Source organism: Heloderma suspectum, chromosome 7 (assembly GCF_057233095.1).
Source record: "Heloderma suspectum isolate Gila_16-S chromosome 7, 16-S_ref, whole genome shotgun sequence".
In the NCBI taxonomy this organism is placed as follows: domain Eukaryota; kingdom Metazoa; phylum Chordata; class Lepidosauria; order Squamata; family Helodermatidae; genus Heloderma; species Heloderma suspectum.
This window is the reverse complement of record NC_139464.1, coordinates 37,183,440-37,202,501: the sequence shown is the minus strand read 5'-3', so window position 1 is coordinate 37,202,501 and position 19,062 is coordinate 37,183,440. Positions and strand designations below refer to the sequence as shown.

Below are 19,062 nucleotides of genomic sequence, written 5' to 3'. Positions count from 1 at the left end.
AGCCAAGGGGTACAATGGGTTTTATACCATACATGTTAGCAGCAAGGCAGCATGACAGCAGCAAGCATTAATTAGCGTTCACCTGCAACTTTCCCAGCATAGGCTAACAGTACTTGTGCAGAGGGAAAACAATCAGAACTTTCCCAGTACAGCCACCTGTAACTCAGCAAAACATAGCCTCACTTCTCAGGCACATCCTAGGCCCTGATAAGATACTAGCCTTCGTTAGCATGGAATGTGCTGAGGCCACACTATTGACTTTTGACTCATCTCACATGCTCAGAGGCCCACTAGCAAGGAAATTGCACTTATAATGAACCTAAAGAGAGCACTATGGATCTCTAGGCCCCCCTAAAACTACAGATGACTTGGTTACACTCCTAGGGCCATTACACCCCACTCCTGGTGATCAAACGACAGGGCAAAGAAGATCTGGCCTTCTGGGTAAGAAGAGATTGTGATGCGCAGATGCAATTGCCCTTTGATGATCTGGGGGTGGAGTGTAATGGCCCCAGGCCTGTAACCAAGTGACCAGTAGTTTTAGAGGGGCTTAGAGATCCATAACGCTCTCTGACTTTAGTCCATCAGCTGCAGTTTTCCTGCTAGTAGGCCTCTTGATTAGTAAGATGAGTCAACGGTCGATATTGCCGCCTCAGCACATTCCATGCTAACGAGCTACCGTTTATCTTATCAGGGCCTAGGAAGTGCCTGAGAAGTGAAGTTCTGTTTAGGCTATTTTTACAGGTGGCTGTGCTGGGAAAGTTCTGATTGTTTTCCCTCTGAACAAGTACTGTTAGTCTATGCTGGGAAATTTGCAGATGATCGCTAATTAACGCTTGATGCTGTCATGCTGCCTCACTGCTAACATGTATGATATAAAACCCATTGTACCCCTTGGCTCTGGGTTCAGAGAAGCTGTCTGATCCAACCATTGGGTACGCCTGTGCACTGTAAGTACTCAATAAAGTCTCCTTGTAAGCAAACCTGGATCTGGCTTATCATTATCTCGGCACCCCCAAACCTTAGCAGCCCACGGCCAGGGCATATAAACGCCCAGTGTGTTTCTCCAGTTTCATGCTCCTGTGTGGCTGAGGGACAAGAGAACCAGCAGGGGAGTTATCCTCAGAGTCAGATGAAGGGAGAACTATGTCCTCAGGCTGGGATGGTATAGAAAGGGATGTCAAGGGCTTCCATGAAGGGGGGAGACCTGTGACTCATCTGAATCCGAGTCCTGCTCAGGGTAATGAGGAGCCTCAGCACCAGGCGACGTGACACATTATAACACTACTTCATGGCACTGGGTGTCAGGAAGGAGTCCAGGCCCCCTGTTTTGGTTTCAGATTTCGAATCAGGCTTTGAAGAAAAGCTAGAAGAACCTCAGTCAAGTCAAAGAGCAGGAGAGAAAATTGCCCAAGAGACGGGGAGGCATCTTCCCAGGAGCTTATCGAAAAGGAGGCCCATGTTCAGAGACCATCTTCCCCCTCCCCTTGGGAACTCAGTCTTTGTCAGAGGGAGAGGGAGCACCAGAACTGACAGATCGTAGAGTCTGCCGCAGAGCTAAGTGGGCAGAGTTGAGAAGAGGTGGGAGGCGGTCCGCCAGACTGGCTGCACGTCAGAAGTTAGGTCAGAAAGACTCTCCCTGAAGGAGGAGTCCAGTAAAAGCCTGTCCAGCATGGCAGGAAACCCTCCATTGAGTTGATAGGCAACTGCCTTGCTTTGTTTAGTTAAATAGGCTTAGAGGGCAGCTCTTAGTTTTCACAGGCTCTACAGGTGTGGAGAGGTGTGTTAGCTGAATAAAGACTCTGTGGATTGCACAGCAAGTCTCGCCATCTCTCTGTTCAGTGGGAGGGCTTGGAATCCTTGACACTGTGGGAACGTCAAAATGGTGGCTGGCTCACTGACAGCTGCCACAGATTGCTGTAGTGCTGCTCCTGCCCACTGTGTTGGCATCAGCAGAAAATGCCAGGGTGGGCCCATTCCAAAGTCAGGGAGCCGCACCAAGTTAGGGGTATCCTCCTGGATGGCACTTTGCCAAGGGCTCCTCACATCTGGAGCAAGCTTTACTGGTGGGCTCGGTTTGGCTTCCTGGTTCATAAGTTGTGCAGGCCTGCTGTAATCTAAACCACTGACTTTTTGAGATACATTCAGCCAAGGATCCTGGAACGAGCTCTATTGCAATCAGCAATCTGTTGCAATCTGTTGATCCGGAATCTCTTTGGGGAGAGCAGGAAGGTAACATAACCATAACCATCTTCTGGTCAATCCAGGTTGTACCCGAGTCTTCTTGTAACGGGATCTTCAATAGCTCCTCCAAAAAGTTTTTTTTAAAATTTCAAATGAACTTCTGAAGTTAGGATACCTTATTTCTGTCTCTCACCCCACCTTTTCCAGGCCCTGCTTTGGCCTCACAAGCTGGGCTAAACCCAGCAACCAATGGCCTAAACGATGAGCATGTTTCAAAGTCACTTCTGCTTGTCAACGGGCATTATTAGCTGTGCAATACACTCTGCAGCCTGGACTTTACAATGCTGTACTCTATTCAGCCCCTATTTCCCAAATTACAGTTGCTGGACCCCATTAAATTTGTAAAGAAGCACATTTATAACCAAACCTGTTAAGTTACAAACAGAACCTCTAATTTTCCTTTCCAAAACAGAGGCACAGCCAAGAGACAAAAGAGGGCAGGGTTGGGGGAGGGAGATCTCTCCATAGACATCTGGAAAAAATCTGCAGCATGTAGCCACTGAGTGCCATTTTTTTTATACATTCTGGGTCAGCCACGGAGCACTTCATGGCAGGCAAAATTTATTCCAACAAAAAAAGCAATCATAACCAAAACAGATTCAGTGGAGAAGTCTATGGTGCCTAGCCTGCATTAGGTAACTAATCAGCAAAGTGTGGATCTGCTCATAAAACAGGTATTACCTTTCCGTCTGTAGGGTGACTTTGGAAGGCTCCACGTTTGGGTTCTCCCATTCCATCTGTGGGCAATGCATAAAGTAACAGAGTGTGTACAAAGCCTCCGGTTCCCAGTAGAGCGACCCCTGCTTGTGGTGCATGGGAGTGCTGTTGCTATGCTGCTTCGCACTGAGCGGCTGCAGGTGATGCATTGCTCGAGACACCAGGTCACCTGGAAAAGGAGAAGTAGGATCAATGCTATGGTTGCTCCTGGATCTCATCCTCATGCCTCCCTCTGCTTAAGCATCAGTCACAAAACGTACAGGCCACTATCGCATGAAGAAAGCTAGCAGGGTTGGGTCATGGGGTTTATTTGGAAAGGCAAGTATGACTCCTGTACTGTTTGTTTATTTATTTATTATATTTATATCCAGCCTTTTTTCCTCCTTAAGGAACCCAAGGCAGCATACATAATCCTCCTCCTCTTCATTTTTTCCTCACAACAACAACCCTGTGAGGTAGGTTGGGCAAAGAGTCTGTGACTGGCCCAAAGATATCCAGATCTCCCGAGTCCCAGTCCAACACTCTAGCCAGTACACCACACTGGCAGCACAGCAACTGTTTGCACGCGCGCACACACACACATACTTAATATAAAGGGGTATGTTCATTATTTTTTCTCCTTCAGGAAGGATCATGTTAGTGAAGTCATGAAAAAGTATGTATGTATGTATTCATTTTGAAATGGAAGCAGTGACAGATTTTATTTTCTTGGGCTCCAAGATCACCGCAGACAGTGACTGTAGCCATGAAATTAAAAGACGCTTGCTCCTTGGGAGGAAAGCTATGGCAAACCTAGACAGCATAGTAAGAAGCAGAGACATCACCTTGCCGACAAAGGTCCGTCTAATCAAAGCTATGGTTTTCCCAGTAGCAATGTATGGCTGTGAGAGCTGGACTATAAGGAAGGCTGAGCGCTGAAGAATGGATGCTTTAGAACTGTGGTGCTGGAGAAGACTCTTACGAGTCCCTTGGACTGCAAGGAGGGCAAATCAGTCAATCCTAAAGGAAATCAACCCTGAGTGCTCATTGGAAGGACAGATACTGAAGCTGAAGCTCAAATATTTTGGCCACCTAATGTGAAGAGAAAACTCACTGGAAAAGACCCTGATGCTGGGAAAGATCGAAGGCAAAAGGAGAAGGGGACGGAGAGGATGAGATGGCTAGATAGCATCACCGATGCAATGAATATGAACTTGGGCACACTCCGGGAGAGAGCAGAGGACAGGAAGGCCTGGAGTGCTATGGTCCATGGGGTCACGAAGAGTCGGACACAACTTAACAACTGAACAACAACAACAACAATGTATTCATTTTATCAATTTATAAACCACCTACCATGTTGAAAAGACATCTCAAAGCAGTACTCCTCCTCTATTCTACTTTCCAGTGAGGAAGTAAAGGAGCTTTCCCCAAACTGGTGCCTTCTAGATGTTTCGGACTTCAACTCCCATCACCCCAGCCCCAGCCAACATGGCCAATGGTCAAGAACGTTGGGAGTTTTTGTCCAAAACAGCTGGAGGGCACCAGGCTGGGGGAGGCTGGACTAAGGAATTCTGGGAAGCTGTGGAGCAGACTCTACTCAGGTAATGTCAATAGGAACAAACAGCTCAGCTCAGGAGTACAGGAACACACTTTATTTTAGAGGGGAGTAGGGAAGGGTGGCTATGGCTCAGTGGCAGGGCACATAGTTTGCATGCAGAAGGTCCTGGGTTCATTTCCTGGCACCTCCAGTTAAAAGGATCAAGAAGCAGGTGCTGGGGAAAGACCTCCAGCAGAGGCCCTGGAGAGCACCTACCAAAAAATACTGGACTAAATGGACCAATGGTCTGATGATATAAGGCAGCTTCATATTATGAGGATATGGTACTCCTATTCTCTTGTTTTAAGACAGGGACACTTCCTACATTTTGCTTTTTCTACTACACAGAAAGTACTTCCACTGCAGGGTGGGGAGGAGCATGAAATCTGTATGTAATTTGTCACATGTGCCAATCACACAGGCACTACCATCTATGATATATCCATCATGTCTGACCACAACTTGGTTGTTGCACAACATGCACAGTGTGATGTGTGTACCTTGCAATTCCATGGGAGTGGGAGCAAGACAGACTGGGCAAAGAAGCCAGCTTCTTAAGCTGCAAACCTACACACAGTTATCTGGTCGTAAGGGTGCTTTCCATAAAGACAGCTCCTAGTGATACCAGTCAAGAGAGTTTGAGCATCTCTACACCAGCCTAAAATCCCAGGGCTTTCTGCTTCTGCTTTAAATGCAGGATCACACGGACTGCCTTTACACGAGCTTCCTTCCCCCTCCTTTCCCCCCTTATCCAAGTCTTCCATATGTTTCATTATACAGCTGCTAGATGGCGCTGTGGTCTAGCTCCTCTTATTGCAGGTTTTCCTCTTTTCAGGAGGGAACTCAAGCAGAACTCAAATGCTGTAATTTGATAGTACATTATTTCCGATCTTTAAAAAAATGGAATAAAGGTCATTTAGTGTGGGAGATGCCCTGGAGGTTGAAGATGTCATCTAAAGGACCCGCAAACTTCCGTTAGTAATCAATCTCAATAGCAGGATAAAAGCTCCATGTGGAGAAGCCCATTGTGCAGCTATCCTGTCTTTCCTTCCTTAATGGATTTTTTTTTTCCTGCTACGCACAAAGGAACACAGGAACCTGCATTATACTAAGTCAGCTCCGTATTGTCAACACTGACTGGCAGCAGCTCTCGGGGGCTTCAGGCAGGATTCTTTCCTAGCCCTGCCTGGAGATGTGGGGCATCGAACTGGGTCCTTCTGAACGCAAAGCATGTGTTGCAGTCCCTACTCTAAGAAAAAAAAGATGGAAGATGCAGTGGAAAAACAGGATGATTACAAGTGGAAGAGTAAGACTGCCTTCCTGGCTTACAGCCAAGAGAGAGAGTGTTTCAAGATGGATGGCTCTTGGCACTACCGATCAAAAGACATTATGCATCTATTCTATCTTTTCCTCTATAATGTTTTTTTTGTTTTGCAGAAAGAAAAAAAAGATGCCAGAACTGGTAAGAAAACACAGGAGGACTATGAGAGGAAGACAATGGCATCTGGACCCCCGATAACGTAATATGAATGAGGTAGGGCGATTGCATGATAAAAGCCTTGTCTGGAAGCACCTTATATCTCACTTTGGCTAACTTTTGAGTAGACATGTATATAACTGTGTTATTAGAAACTCAACTATCTTTTTTTAAAAGCAAGTTTCCAGCCTTTTGTGGCTACACAGATATGCTTCAGAGTTAAGTGGAGAATACCTGCTGAAATCTTAGAAGCCACAGAAGTAGCTGAGTAAGATTTCCCATGGTTTGAGGCAGGGTTGTACCGCTCTGCATAGCCCCTTGTCCTGGACTAGCAAAGCCAAAATAAACTGAGCAAAGAGAAACAAGTTACAAAATTAGAGCATATGCATTTTGTGTAATTTATCCAGTGTGCAGAATCCAGCTATTCTATACAGATTTTTTTTGCTTCGGTATATATTGAATATATTACTTAGTATAATAGCAATGCCTTAGGCTGCAATCCTAAACATACTAAGGAGGAGAAAGTCCTTGAGTAAACATGCATAGGACTGTGCTATTACAAACCTCCAGAATGAGCTAACATGATGTACTCCTGTCCTTGAAAAGCACTTCAATTGAGCCAAATAGTGCTGCCAGGCTTTTGTCTGGAATGGGTCGAACTGAGCATATTACTCCAGGGTTCTTTCATCTCCATTGGTTATCAATTAGTTTCTGGTTTCAGTTGAAGATGCTGGTCCTTGCCTTGCTCTTAGGACACAATCCTATGGGGGTAGTCCGCTACCTCTGACCTCAAAGGTGGCCACCTACCCAATGCAGGGTGGGCAGAGCGTGGAGGGGATTGTCTCCTCCACGCTCTGGCCGCCAGCATTTGTGGCTAGACAGCTGATTTCAACTGTCTAACTGGGGAGCTTCAGAGCAAGTGGGGGGAGACCGAACAGTGCATAGGAAGCGTTGTAACAACACTTCCGCAGTCCCCTCCCCTGGGAATGCCCCCTTTTCAGCTGCTCTGAGCTGCTCTTCTGAGTGCAAAGCTGGGGACAAACTCTGCCTCTTACAAGGCAGCAGGCGTGGGGAGCCAGATTTCCGGGAACCGAGCTTGGAGCGCTGGCTCCAAGCTCAGTTCCCAGAAACCAAAAAATCCTATGGCATCTAGACGCTGTCTATCGGCCATAGGGTTGTGCCCTAAAGGACTTGGGACCAAGTATGTTTAGGTCCACCTTCTCCTTGTATGTGCCCTCTCCCATGTGCTCCAATCCAATCTAACATCATGATCCATGTACTCCCGCTGATTGAAGTATGGAAGTTGGCTATGAGAAGCAGGATATTTTGAGTTCTGATGCAAGCCACATGGAATACTATCCCTAGGGAAACCCACCAGGCCCCATCATCAATCATGTTTTGGTACCTGGCCAAGTCATGGCTCTTCTAAGAGGCCTTTGTGCCTGCCTGATGGCAGTTATTACTGTTATCTTTTATGCTACTGTTAATGGGGCTATGCATATTTTTTGGCTCCTTTTGCTGCCTCTTTTTAAATATATATATATATTTGATGGGTTTTGTTATTTACTGCTGTGTGTATATATGTGTGTGTGTGTATGCAGAGCTTCAATCACTTTTTTACTTCTACTGTTTGTTAACTATTTTGTTGTTGCTGTTGTTTTGAAGACGGGGGGGATACAATTAAAATATAATAAAGCCAATAATGCGGAATCCATACAGCCTTGAATATGTGGCATTACACAAACATGTTGACAAATTTAGATCCCCCTTCAGGAAATGTGTTGTCCTTTACTGCATGCTTATCTGAAGATACCCACGCCAATTGAAAGGACTGCTGTTGTTTTCTTACTAGGAAATAGTGGTACCACACATGAAGCATATGTTATACCCAAATCAAAAGCCACAGTTTCTGAATCAGATGACTTCCTTTGGCAAAAGGAGCCAGATGCATTCCAACATGTTGCTCCTGGCAAGAAATTCATTCCAGCACACACTATTTGTTTTCCTTGTGACTGAAAGCATATGGTCAAATTCCACAAAGCAGAAACTCATTTCTTTCTCACTACATCTAGGATTGCATAACTGAGATTTCCTGATATCCATACAATATTTAGCAGGAACGTATGTGCAGCTGGAAGGGGCTCCAGAAGAACTGTGATCTTACTATAAAATAGCCACACTTAAAAGGAGTAGGTGTGAGGAATTGGGGCAGGGTGGGGAGGGGGAGCTAAGCTCCACTGGCAACGCTCCTTTACCAGGATTGTGGGCTTGAGTTGAATCTCACTTGGTCTCATATAGGTTGATTGTCTCCTAGCCAACCAGCTATAAAGCGAAGCTGAATAAACTGGATGGGGAAAAGTATTCAAACTTAGCATGTGGGTAAAAAAAAGGATAGAGATATTTGACTGAACAAAAGAACATAGGTTAACTCTACTGTTAAGCAGGATGAGGCAACTGATTTTACAACAGTTATCCAGGCCTTGGTTACATCATGTTTAGATTATTGCAACACGCTCTACATGGGGCTACCCTGGAACAGTGTCTGGAAGCTTCAATTGGTGCAAAACATGGCAGCTAGGTTGCTAACTTGTGCACGGTATCGGAACCATATTGCACCTGCTTTGAAAGACCTGCAGTGGTGGCCACTTGCCTTCTGGGCAAAATTCAAGGTGTTCGTTTTAACCTTTAAAGCCCTAAATGGCTTCTTAGGACCTGGCTATCTAAGGGACCATCTCTCTCACTATGAACTTGCCTACGTATTAAATATGCGGGAGACACCTGTTTGTTGGGCACATGTGAAAGGGCTTCCTCCCATGTTGTCTCCAAACTATGGAATGTGCTTCCTCAAGAACTAAATTGCCTCCCCCTGGCCTTTAGAAAGGGTGTGAAGATGCATCTTTCCAATGTAGCCTTTTAAAATGTGGAGCTCTAATGTTTTTGATGTTCTTGGTATGTATTGTTTTAAATTGTTGTACGCTGCCTTGATAGCTTTTTAGTTATCAAGGCAGATAAGCTGGTATATAAATGTTAATAACAAATAAATAATGAATTATAGGTACCAGATGTTTAGTTACCATTAAAAGGGAAGCATTGCCAATTATTTATAGTCCAGTCCTATGCATGCTTACTCAGAAGAAGTAGGTCCCATTGAGTTCAGTTGGGCTTATTGCCACTTAAGTGTGCACAAGACTGAGGCTATAGTTTATTATTTTAGTTTTACCACCATAAGGGTCGCCATTTGATTTTCTGCCTTCAGCACAAAAAAGCCTTAAAGATATCTTAGGTTTAATAAGGAGAAGAGAGTCAGAAGAATGAAAAGCTCAGCCTGGACTTTTACAAGAAACCGAAGAAAGATATCACACACTGTGGGCTTCCTGGGGGGAAAAAAAAGGCATATGTAAAGGGATGCCATCTCCGTGGTATGTAAGGATATCGTCAGCGCTGAATTAATGTTTAAAATTGTTTCCAGATTTTCTTGAAAAATAACTCAAAGCAGCTTACAACAAAATCAGAATTTTAAAAAATTAGCAACAACATGAAAACTATTTAAAAATCCAGCAATAAAAAACAGCGGTCAGCAGAATAAAAAGGCAAATCAGTCCCCAGTCAAAGCAAACAAAGGAGCAAAGGAAGCTGTGATACTTTTTTGGTTTACTTCTCCCTAGGTGCAGGGAGTGAAATTGACTAGCCCAAAGGATCCTTGCAGTCTGGTCTACTCAATTTCACCACTGTTAGAAACACACTTACCAGCTCCCCCAGTTATCCTCCCTCCCTTCTTCTCCATTACATGTGTTCATTGATCATTTCTTCATTTATCTATCTACTGTAACTGGGTTTGTATTATTGTCCCGGTAGGAGTAAAGGGAAGGCTTGCCTGTAGATCTCTAGCAGGGGTGGGGAAAATCTAGCCTGTGGGCCTAATCCTGCCCAAGAAGTTTCTAATCCGGCTCATGGCGGTTACCACTTCCCTAAGCCCAACCTCCTAGGAGGGGAGAGGAATCCTCATATTATCTCTGAACTGTGATCGGAAATAACAAGGGGATTCCCCTGCATACTGCTCCTCCTCCCAATGGGAGGGTGAGCAGCGCCCAACCCAGACTGGAGATAACATGAGGATTCCCTCCTTTGCCCATTGTGTGTGCCCCAGCTAGATGCGAGCAGTGCACAGCAGAGGTGAGGGACTCAGCAGGTGCTTGCAGGACCGGCTCCTGCAAGCACCTGCCAAGTCCCTTTCTCCGTGCCTCTCCCTGCACAGAGAAAAGTGGGTGGGGTTGGATGTCATCATGGGAGAGGCTTTGGTGTGGAGCCGCACCCCTTGACGACATCCAGACCACCAGCTTGGTCCACAGAGTCAATCCAACCCCTGGACCAGAAGAGGTTGTCTGCCACGGATCTACAGAAATTATTGTCTGTATATAGCCTTAGACCAGGCTGATGAGTAGACAGGTTGCTGCTGCTACTGGTGAAATAATTTGCAAGAACAGAAAAAGGCAGAGACCTACTCTCCAGAAAAAAGACATAGTCTTAAAATCAAGAACTGAAGAGGACTGCTAGTATTGGAGGGGGGGGGGAGTGTCCAAAAATCTGCAGGGGCCATGATTTCAGAGTACTGCAATTTTTGCTTACTTTACAATATTCTTATGACTCAAACCTCTCATTTTTAAAAAAGTTTTCTTTTCTTTTCCTGCTGCTAGAAAATGACTATGATCAGAAAGAACATCCCTCAGATGTTTATAATTTCCAAAAGATTGAAAAAGGCGGAGTGGATTCTCTGTGCAGTCATCCTGCAGAATCAGGCCCAAATGGATGTGTTATCCACTGCATACCAATCCCCTCAAGGTATAGAGCATTTTGTAGCAACATTATATTATCCAACTTTCATCAGAGCACAGAAAATAATGAGGACAAGTTAGGAGCAAGTATTCCCTGCATCAGGATGCATGCCCCAAGATTATTTGGGATGGTTTAATTATTCTTCAAAACTTTTTAATCGCTCCTCTATATTTATAATCAGAGTATGCTTAAGGGTGACATCGGGATCTAGCACTCATTAGTAATTTTGGAAACTTATATTTGTGAGAGTACGGAATAAGTGTGTGGCACTTACCTGGACTAATCAACCCAGTATAAGAATATGATTTTATATGGATAATGCAAAAAAAGTATCTAAATTAGGACTAAGATGACTATGAAGTGACATGACAAAGATTTATCAAATTATGCTTAGTGTTTGGATAGATGAAGTTGGAGGGGTATTTTTCTCCCTTTTCTCAGAACACTAGAACTTGGGGTCACCCAATGAAATTGACTGGCATTAGATTCAGGATGGGCAAAAGGAAGCATTTCTGTACACAATGCCCAAATTCATTTACTCAAGATGCGGCAATGGCTACTAACTTAGTTGGCTTTAAAAGCTGATTAGAAAAAATCATGGAGGAGGATCGGCTTCATCAACGGCTATTAGCCATGGTGGCTATATGGAACCTTCATGTTTAGAGGCAGTATACCACTGAATATTGTTACTAGAGGGGCAAACTAGAGGGAAAAGCTGTTGCCTTCATGCCTTTCTTGTGGGATTCTGGGAAGCATCTGGTTGGCCAATAGCTGGAAGAAAACATTGCAACCGGGTACCTTCCAGATGTTACAGCTCCCATAAGCCCCAGCCAGCATGGCTAATGGTCAGGAATTATGGAGTTCTAGTCCAAAACCATTGGAGGGCACCAGGTTGCCTACCCCTACTGTGCTAGATGCATCTCCTGATTCTGATCCAGCAGGGCTTCTTCTTATACAATAGTCTGTGACTCACATATTGCAAATGTATTTTCCAACACAAGCTTATGCAACTTGTGATCCACCATGCCAAATGCAGTCGACTAGCCTCACAAGCCTTCTGATAAGCCTTCTGTTCTTTTCTGTCTGCTCAGACAGCAAAAACTGGAGGTTGTTAAGTGCTAGCAAGCCATCATAAAGGGTTGGTTTCCTGTGTTCAGATTAGGGATATTGGAGGAATCTGTTTAGGAGGTGAAGCTCGCCAACCTTTAGTCAGCTTGGCCCCCCAGACATCAGCTCGCTTTCCTGTGAGCTGGCCCAACTTGATGTGCATCGCATCAGGCCAGCTCACGGATTTCAATTTTTAAAATTATTATTTGCGTAAAGCAATTTAGACAAATTGCAGCTGCATTTTGTGCAAATTTTGGCTGTAATTTGCACAAATTACACAAATTGTGGCCATAATTTGCACAAATTTTGCAAATTGCGGCCATAACTTGCGCAAATTGTGGCTGTAATTTGTGCAAATTACAACTGAAAAGCACACAGTTTGCACAAGTTGGGGCTGCAATTTGCGCAAATTGCTTTTTTATGCCAAACGAACAAACAAAAAAGACCAAAAATGTTCCCAGATTTCAGGAACAAATCCCTAGGGCGCACGGGAATCTGTTGGACCCCCAAAGGGGCAGATTTCCCAGTGATGGACAACCCTAGTTCAGACTGCTGAATCTCATCACATAGACCTGTTCTAGATAGATAGATAGACAGACAAACAGACAGTCAGTCAGTCTAAGGAGGCAGGCTGCACCTCCTCTTTCAGAGGTTATCCTGAGTAACACAGCTCAATGGGAGCTGTTAGCCTGGCAAAGGTCTGGACGAAGACTGAGGGCTTATAATAGTCTTGAGTGACATTTTTCTTGGTAGAAAGGCAGGGTACAAATCATATAAATAAATGATTTACGCCCTACTATTCTCAGGGGGTTGGACTCGATGGTCTTATAGGCCCCTTCCAACCCTACTATTCTATGATTCTATGAAATATACTTGCTGACCCCGATTCACCAGTTGCAGCTGGTTCCACATCCATTGGCTACAGCTAGGTCTTTCTCCTCATGAGTAGACCCTTGCTTCCAAGTAGGCCCTTCCAACTTCATCAACCCTGGCCAAAAGAGTTTTCTCATGGCCCTGTGGGCACTCTGATGATGACTCCGAGCGTCCCACTGGTCCATTGCCACCAGTGCTCTGCAGAACCATGGGGCAAGGGAGGAGAGTGAGGAACCACAGCAGGGCTGGGTCCAAAGGGGTTCTTTGGGACCTCAGGCAAGGCATCCCTGCAAAAGGACTCCTCAGGTTGCCCCATGTCTTTGGTGGGAGTCAGGTGTGCTGAGGGACTGAAATCCTCCTCCTCCGCTCTCCTGGGCTCGGCTTGGTCAGGAGCCCAACAAAACTGCATTATACTTCAGTGTACTGCCAGAAACACAGCTTTTGGAAATAATTTTGAATGTACAGTACTCGGCATCATGCATATAAAAAAATGAATTTTTGCATATGGTCTGTGCACATCCAAGGACAACCCAAAACATTCACAGCTGGACAATCCTTGGTGTCTTTATATAATTGAAATCTACCTACCTTTCCTTTCCTCCTGACCAAAGTATACTTTATATTCTTATACTTGTCCTGCCAAGTGGTGAAGAAACTCTTACCATTGCCTTGCTTCCCTGGATTTTGGATCAGAGGCCAAAGTATAAGAAGATTCTCCTAAACTCTTGGCAAGCTAATATATGCATGCTGCAGTAAATTACCAGATGGTAAATGTTGTCTGAGTTCACCCTCACTTTCAAAGAGATGAGTGTCTGTCTCTCCCTATATACAGCACCCTACATCATAATTATTAATCATCAAAGTCAAAGATGCTTTACAGCCTTATTTTCTACCAAAGCAACCTACCAAGGGGACTAGGCTTGAAATAGCCTAGAAATAGCAATTTGCTCAAAATAACACTGTTGAGCTTCATGGCTGAGTATGGCTTTGAACCTTAGCTCCCTATAAACAAACCCAGCACTATGCACAACTCATAAAATCAGTCTGGAGTGAGCTACTGATCTAGGCATCCTCATGCAATACGTGTTTCATCAACTGTGAACTTTGCTGTAAATTTTCCATGTTGATTTAACAATGACTAGTATGCTCAGTAATTTCCCATTGCAACGGTAAAATACATTGAACATTTTATTTTTCTTCTTTTCTACACTGAACATACCCGAAACAACCAGTTTTGGAAACCTAAGTATGCCATTCTCGAAAACAGATATGATGAACATCAGTCAATAACCGAAAAATGTTAGGCAGTAGGCAATTTGTAATGGCAAATGTGGTGGTGGAGTTTTCTATGGATTGCAACATTGTGCTCTTGGAAAGCAACTGTCTTGGGACCTAAGAGTCCTGGCTATTATTCCTAATCCATGTTATGTGCCTCTGTTTCCCTTTCCACTTTTTGTCTTGTTTGCTTAGAACCAAAGCAATCTGAACAAGGGACCATTTCCTATTATAGGTTGCCTAGCAACAGCAGGTCCTCAATCAACGATGGAGCATATACAGAATGAAATATCAAAGTAGGAAGAGTAAATTATTATTGCTGTTTATCTTACTTGATCCACATCTGTTACTCTGATTACTACTTCCAATAATAACAGAAATATGTAAAGCATGAGCAAAGTTGCTCATACATTGGCCAAAAGAGTAAAAAAAAAAATATCCATAAAATGCTGGCATAAGAATAAGGCAAGTAAACTGCCTCAAACCAAAATAATTCAAAATCGAGCATTTCTAATATTCAGAGACCAGCATAATAACCATAATACTGAATTGAGAGATGAGGTGATAAAAGGAATAGAGTTCAATAGACATGAATTAGTTTGACACCATATTAAAGGTTCACAAATGAATGAATAATAGTTTCAAGTTCACCATTTCTTTTTTTTACTTTTCTGCTGCAAAATATTAATTTCATGGGTTTTAGCTTAATTAGGTATCCCTACTTTATTCTTACATTTCATATGTCACATATTTGTTTGGCAAGTTATCTCCATTACGTTAAAGTCTTGTTTCCTTTCATGATGTCATGAAAGTTAACCATATTCATGTTTTGACAGAAATTGGGGGGGGGGGTTGCTTTTGCTTGCTTTATTGCTAAAGCAGTTGTCCTATGTTTAATGTTCTAACTGCATTACTACTTTAAAAAACAACACTGAATTTATCTCTTTTTGAAGCATCTTAGGGACTCTTTATACTTTGTCTGAGTTTGGACATAACATTAAACTACATTTTAGCATGACATGTATGAGTGTCAGGGTCATATGCCCACCTCTACCTTTCTCTCTTTTCCTTTGGCATGGCCGCAAGGAGGATTCAGAAGCAACCACTTCTGCTTTTAAACTAACCAGAGCTCCCCATTATTTTCGTACTCAGACAGGTTAGTTTAGACTTTAAACTTCAGTTTATTAACAAGCCAGGATCATAATGCGCACTTTGATTCTGCTTTGTTTGAACAAACCAGAATTTACACTAACCTGCTGCTGCAAATTGGGACACAACAGAGAACTCTGATTAGTTAAAAAGCATGCTTCTGATCTCTTCCTTGTGGCCATGCCAGAGGAGGAAAGAGGCGGCAAAGCGTTCAAGCCCAAGGTTTGTACAAGCCTGTGTACACAACACTAAACCATAGTTTAGCATTATGTTCAAAAAGTCTATAAGTACCACTCAGCTAACATTACACATTATTAGCTGCCATTGATTTCAACAAGAAAGAGTTATGCAAGTGCTTAACTTTTCCATTAAGATCCATGAGACTTAGTAATATGATAAAGTGATATCCCAAAAAGAGAAGTCCATTCTACAATGAAGATGAAAAGGCTATGCACAACACATAAGAAACAAGTATGCATTTGTTGTATGATATACTAATTGTGAAGAACAGATATACCGAGATACACGTGCATGCGTGTGTGTGAGGGGGTGCATCTTTAAATACTGGATCAAAATATCCAATACATATTGCCTCCCTGTCATAAGGTTAAGCCAAACTGCATATTAAGAAACCTCACTTGATACAACTCTTCCTGGACTGCACCTCTTCAGCTTATAGGTGAAGGAATCACATAACTGAACATTACCCCAAATTAAAAAAGAAAAGAAAAAAGTTCTTCCTATATAGTAAGAAGGTTAGACTAGAACCTTTCCCTCCCCTATATTCCTTTTCCATGTGCAGAGAATTTGTTTACTGCAGGAAAACATTGAGGAATGTGGTCTCACAGCTAAAATTTTAAGTGGTCAGTCCCCAGGAGAGTTCTGCAAGGTGGTATTTCTGAACATGTAGTTCAGCTTTCGGTGTTTCCTCAATGGAAGAAAATGCATTCCGCCGGAGAATCTGCATCCCAGTATGCTGCCTTATTATGTGCATTTCTCTAGAAGTGATATTCTTATTCTGAGAAACAACATTACTTTGGAAACAGTCCTAAATGAACGTGAAAACTGCTGGTCAAGGAGGAGGATGGAAAGTGCCAGTCATCCTCAGGCAGGCACCTTTGTTTCCAAACCTAGGTTTAACATCTTGTTGAAATGCTCTGATGTAATCTGTGAATGCAGTAAGGAAGAGCCATCCTAGACAGAAACAAACTCGGCTCACCAGAGCAGACAAGAGTATAGCAGGGATCAGCAGCTGTGGGCAGAAACCACCTCCTCAGCTGTAAGTTGGGGGAAATTCTGCTTTTCATCTGCGTGACGGAGAGATCCTGCCACAAAGCTGAAATGGGGGTAGTGGGAGCTTCTGGGAGACCAAGAATACAAAACGAGGAGAGCAATATTTAGCAGGGCCTCCCAAAAGTAGCCCCAGCACCTTCCCCATGCTGGCTCCAGGTTTAAGGGGACCTCAGGCAAAGTGTCCTCTGGTGCACCCCCTCCTCTGCTGGTAGGCCCTAGCAGGTTCACCTGAAAGTGGTGGTAGGGATTTTCCACAATGCCTCAGAGTGATGCTATGTTGGATTTATTGTGGGAAATTAAAATTGCAGTTTGCACAGCCACTTGGAGCACTGGCCCAGACTCTCTCTCTTTTTTTTAAGGCCCCTCCTCAAGGGCAGGCGTCTGTGCTGGGCCCTGCTAAGGCACTGCGGCGCTGGCAGCTGCCCAGTGCTGCAAGAGGCTGTTGCCAGCCCTGTCAACCATTCATTCATTCCTTCACTCTAAAACGTGCATCCTGCCTTTCTTTCTCAAAAACCCAAAGATGCTAACAGAACTGAGAAAGTTCTGCAATTAAAAGGGGACAAGGTAAGGTTCACCGATGACAAAGTTCTGCACCTCCATTTTGTTTAAATTTTATTGTTATGTACTGTTTTGTTTTTATAATGTTATATACACCCCCCTGGGATCTGTGTAAGGAAGATGCTATATAGAAATTTGTAAAATAAGTAATACTTAAGCAACCTTGAGAGCCTCGTGTGGCGCAGAGTGGTAGGCAGCAGTAATGCAACTGAAACTCTCCCCACGACCTGAGTTCGATCCCAGCGGAAGCTGGTTTTCAGGTAGCCGGCTCAGGTCGACTCAGCCCTCCATCCTTCCGAGGTTGGTAAAATGAGTCCCCAGCTTGCTGGGAGAAAGGTAGTTAGGACTGGGGAAGGCAATGGCAAACCACCCCACTGAACAGTCTGCCAGGAAAACACCGAGGAAAAACGGCGACCCTCTAGGGGTCAGTAATGACTCGGTGCTTGCACAAGAGGAACCTTTCCAAGCAAGCTTGTGATAGCTGAAGCTGAATTCACCACTCTTCCTTCTCACCTCTGCTGGCTAGATATAAATCCTGAAGCTCCATGGCTCCCCAGGTTCTACTGTCTTCCAGGGGAGCCAGGAAGGCACACATGCACTAAGACTAACTTAGAACAAAAGGAGACCACATCCTTCTTTTGGTGAAGAAAAGGTAAAATGGTTTACTCACAAGTATTCTTGCATATAAATGCTGGTACAGCTTAGGGTTTCAGACAAAGTTTGTTCAGTCCATTTTGTGTTCCGTTACACAGTCAGGAGAGAGCAAGCACATGTGCTCCTAGCAATGGAGGAACATCGCGAGGGGGGCGGGGAGAGGAAGGGGAGAAGCAGGAAGCCACACTGTAGGCTGTAGAGACTCTAAGGAAAACTATGCCCCCAAATTCCCATGCATTAACTAGCTAACTGCAACACTGTCCCCTTCCTGTAATTTGCAGATGAGGCTGCAATATTCCAAACAGTTCATGGGAAGGCTTCACGGCCACACGTACATAGTACTGCCAACCTTTAGCATTATTTCTATTGTGCCATCAATATGCATGGTAGTATGCACAAGATGACAGGTCCCCACCACACAGAGCTTGCAATTTAAAATCTGGCACAGGGCAGAGGTGCAGAACCTGAGGCCTGGGTGGTGGGGATTCCGGGCCAGCTGAGGTGCAATCCAGCCCTCTGGGGTTCCCTAGATAGCCCCTCCCCCAGGCCCCTCCCCTTTCCCTCCACCACCCATCGTTGGGCGTTTTCCTGGATATTGTGCAGTCTCCCCACCCCCATTTTGAAAGACTGAAATGCCTCTCTTAAGGCTTAGTTACTGTCAGTAACAGCTGAAGCTAAAATATGTTGGCATTTTTGGCCCTGCTCCTTTTGCCTCCAGCCCCACCCACCACCGGGATGCAGCGCATGGGAGTTTCTCTGAAATGGAATTTGGTCCTCTGGCTGAAAGAGGTTCAACATCCTTGACACTGGGAGAACAAAGGGAGGCAGGGGTAAACAGTGATGCAGTATGCAGTTGTTTCAGTTGCACATGCATAGGCTTGGTTACAGGCTAAGCTAACGTACAGCATGGGAAGTAGGTCATTAGGGATGGGACCACAGCTCAGTAGTAAAGCTTTTCCTTTCCATGCATAAGGTCCCAGGTTCAGTCCCCAGCATCTTCAGGTAGGGCAGGAAAAGCTCCTGCCTGAAACAGCATCCAAGGCGCTCTTCCAGGCACATCCTCCAAGGGAGGCTCAGAGGGCGGCAACAAGGGAGATGGCCTCCCAATTATGGAATGATCTCCCCCGTCAAGGCACACCCCGCACCAACCTTGTTATCTTTTCGGTGCCAGGGTAAAACTGCCCTCTTCTGTCAAACATTTGGCAGCATACGATGAGTTTTTAATCAGGTTCTGGATTGTCTTTGGCTGATGATTTAAAAATTGTTTTTAAATATATGTTGCCTGTGTGTGCGCTACCTGTTC

General features: G+C 44.4%; 1 protein-coding gene across 1 annotated transcript in view; it reads right to left on the bottom strand.

The window, feature by feature from the left end:
- Positions 1-19,062, bottom strand: part of ABTB3 (ankyrin repeat and BTB domain containing 3) — a 353,911-nt gene that overhangs the window by 117,530 nt on the left and 217,319 nt on the right. Inside the window, exon 3 of the mRNA XM_084809681.1 lies at positions 2,926-3,130. Within this exon, the coding sequence (XP_084665807.1) occupies positions 2,926-3,130 (205 nt within the window). The remainder of the gene's footprint in view (positions 1-2,925; positions 3,131-19,062) is intronic.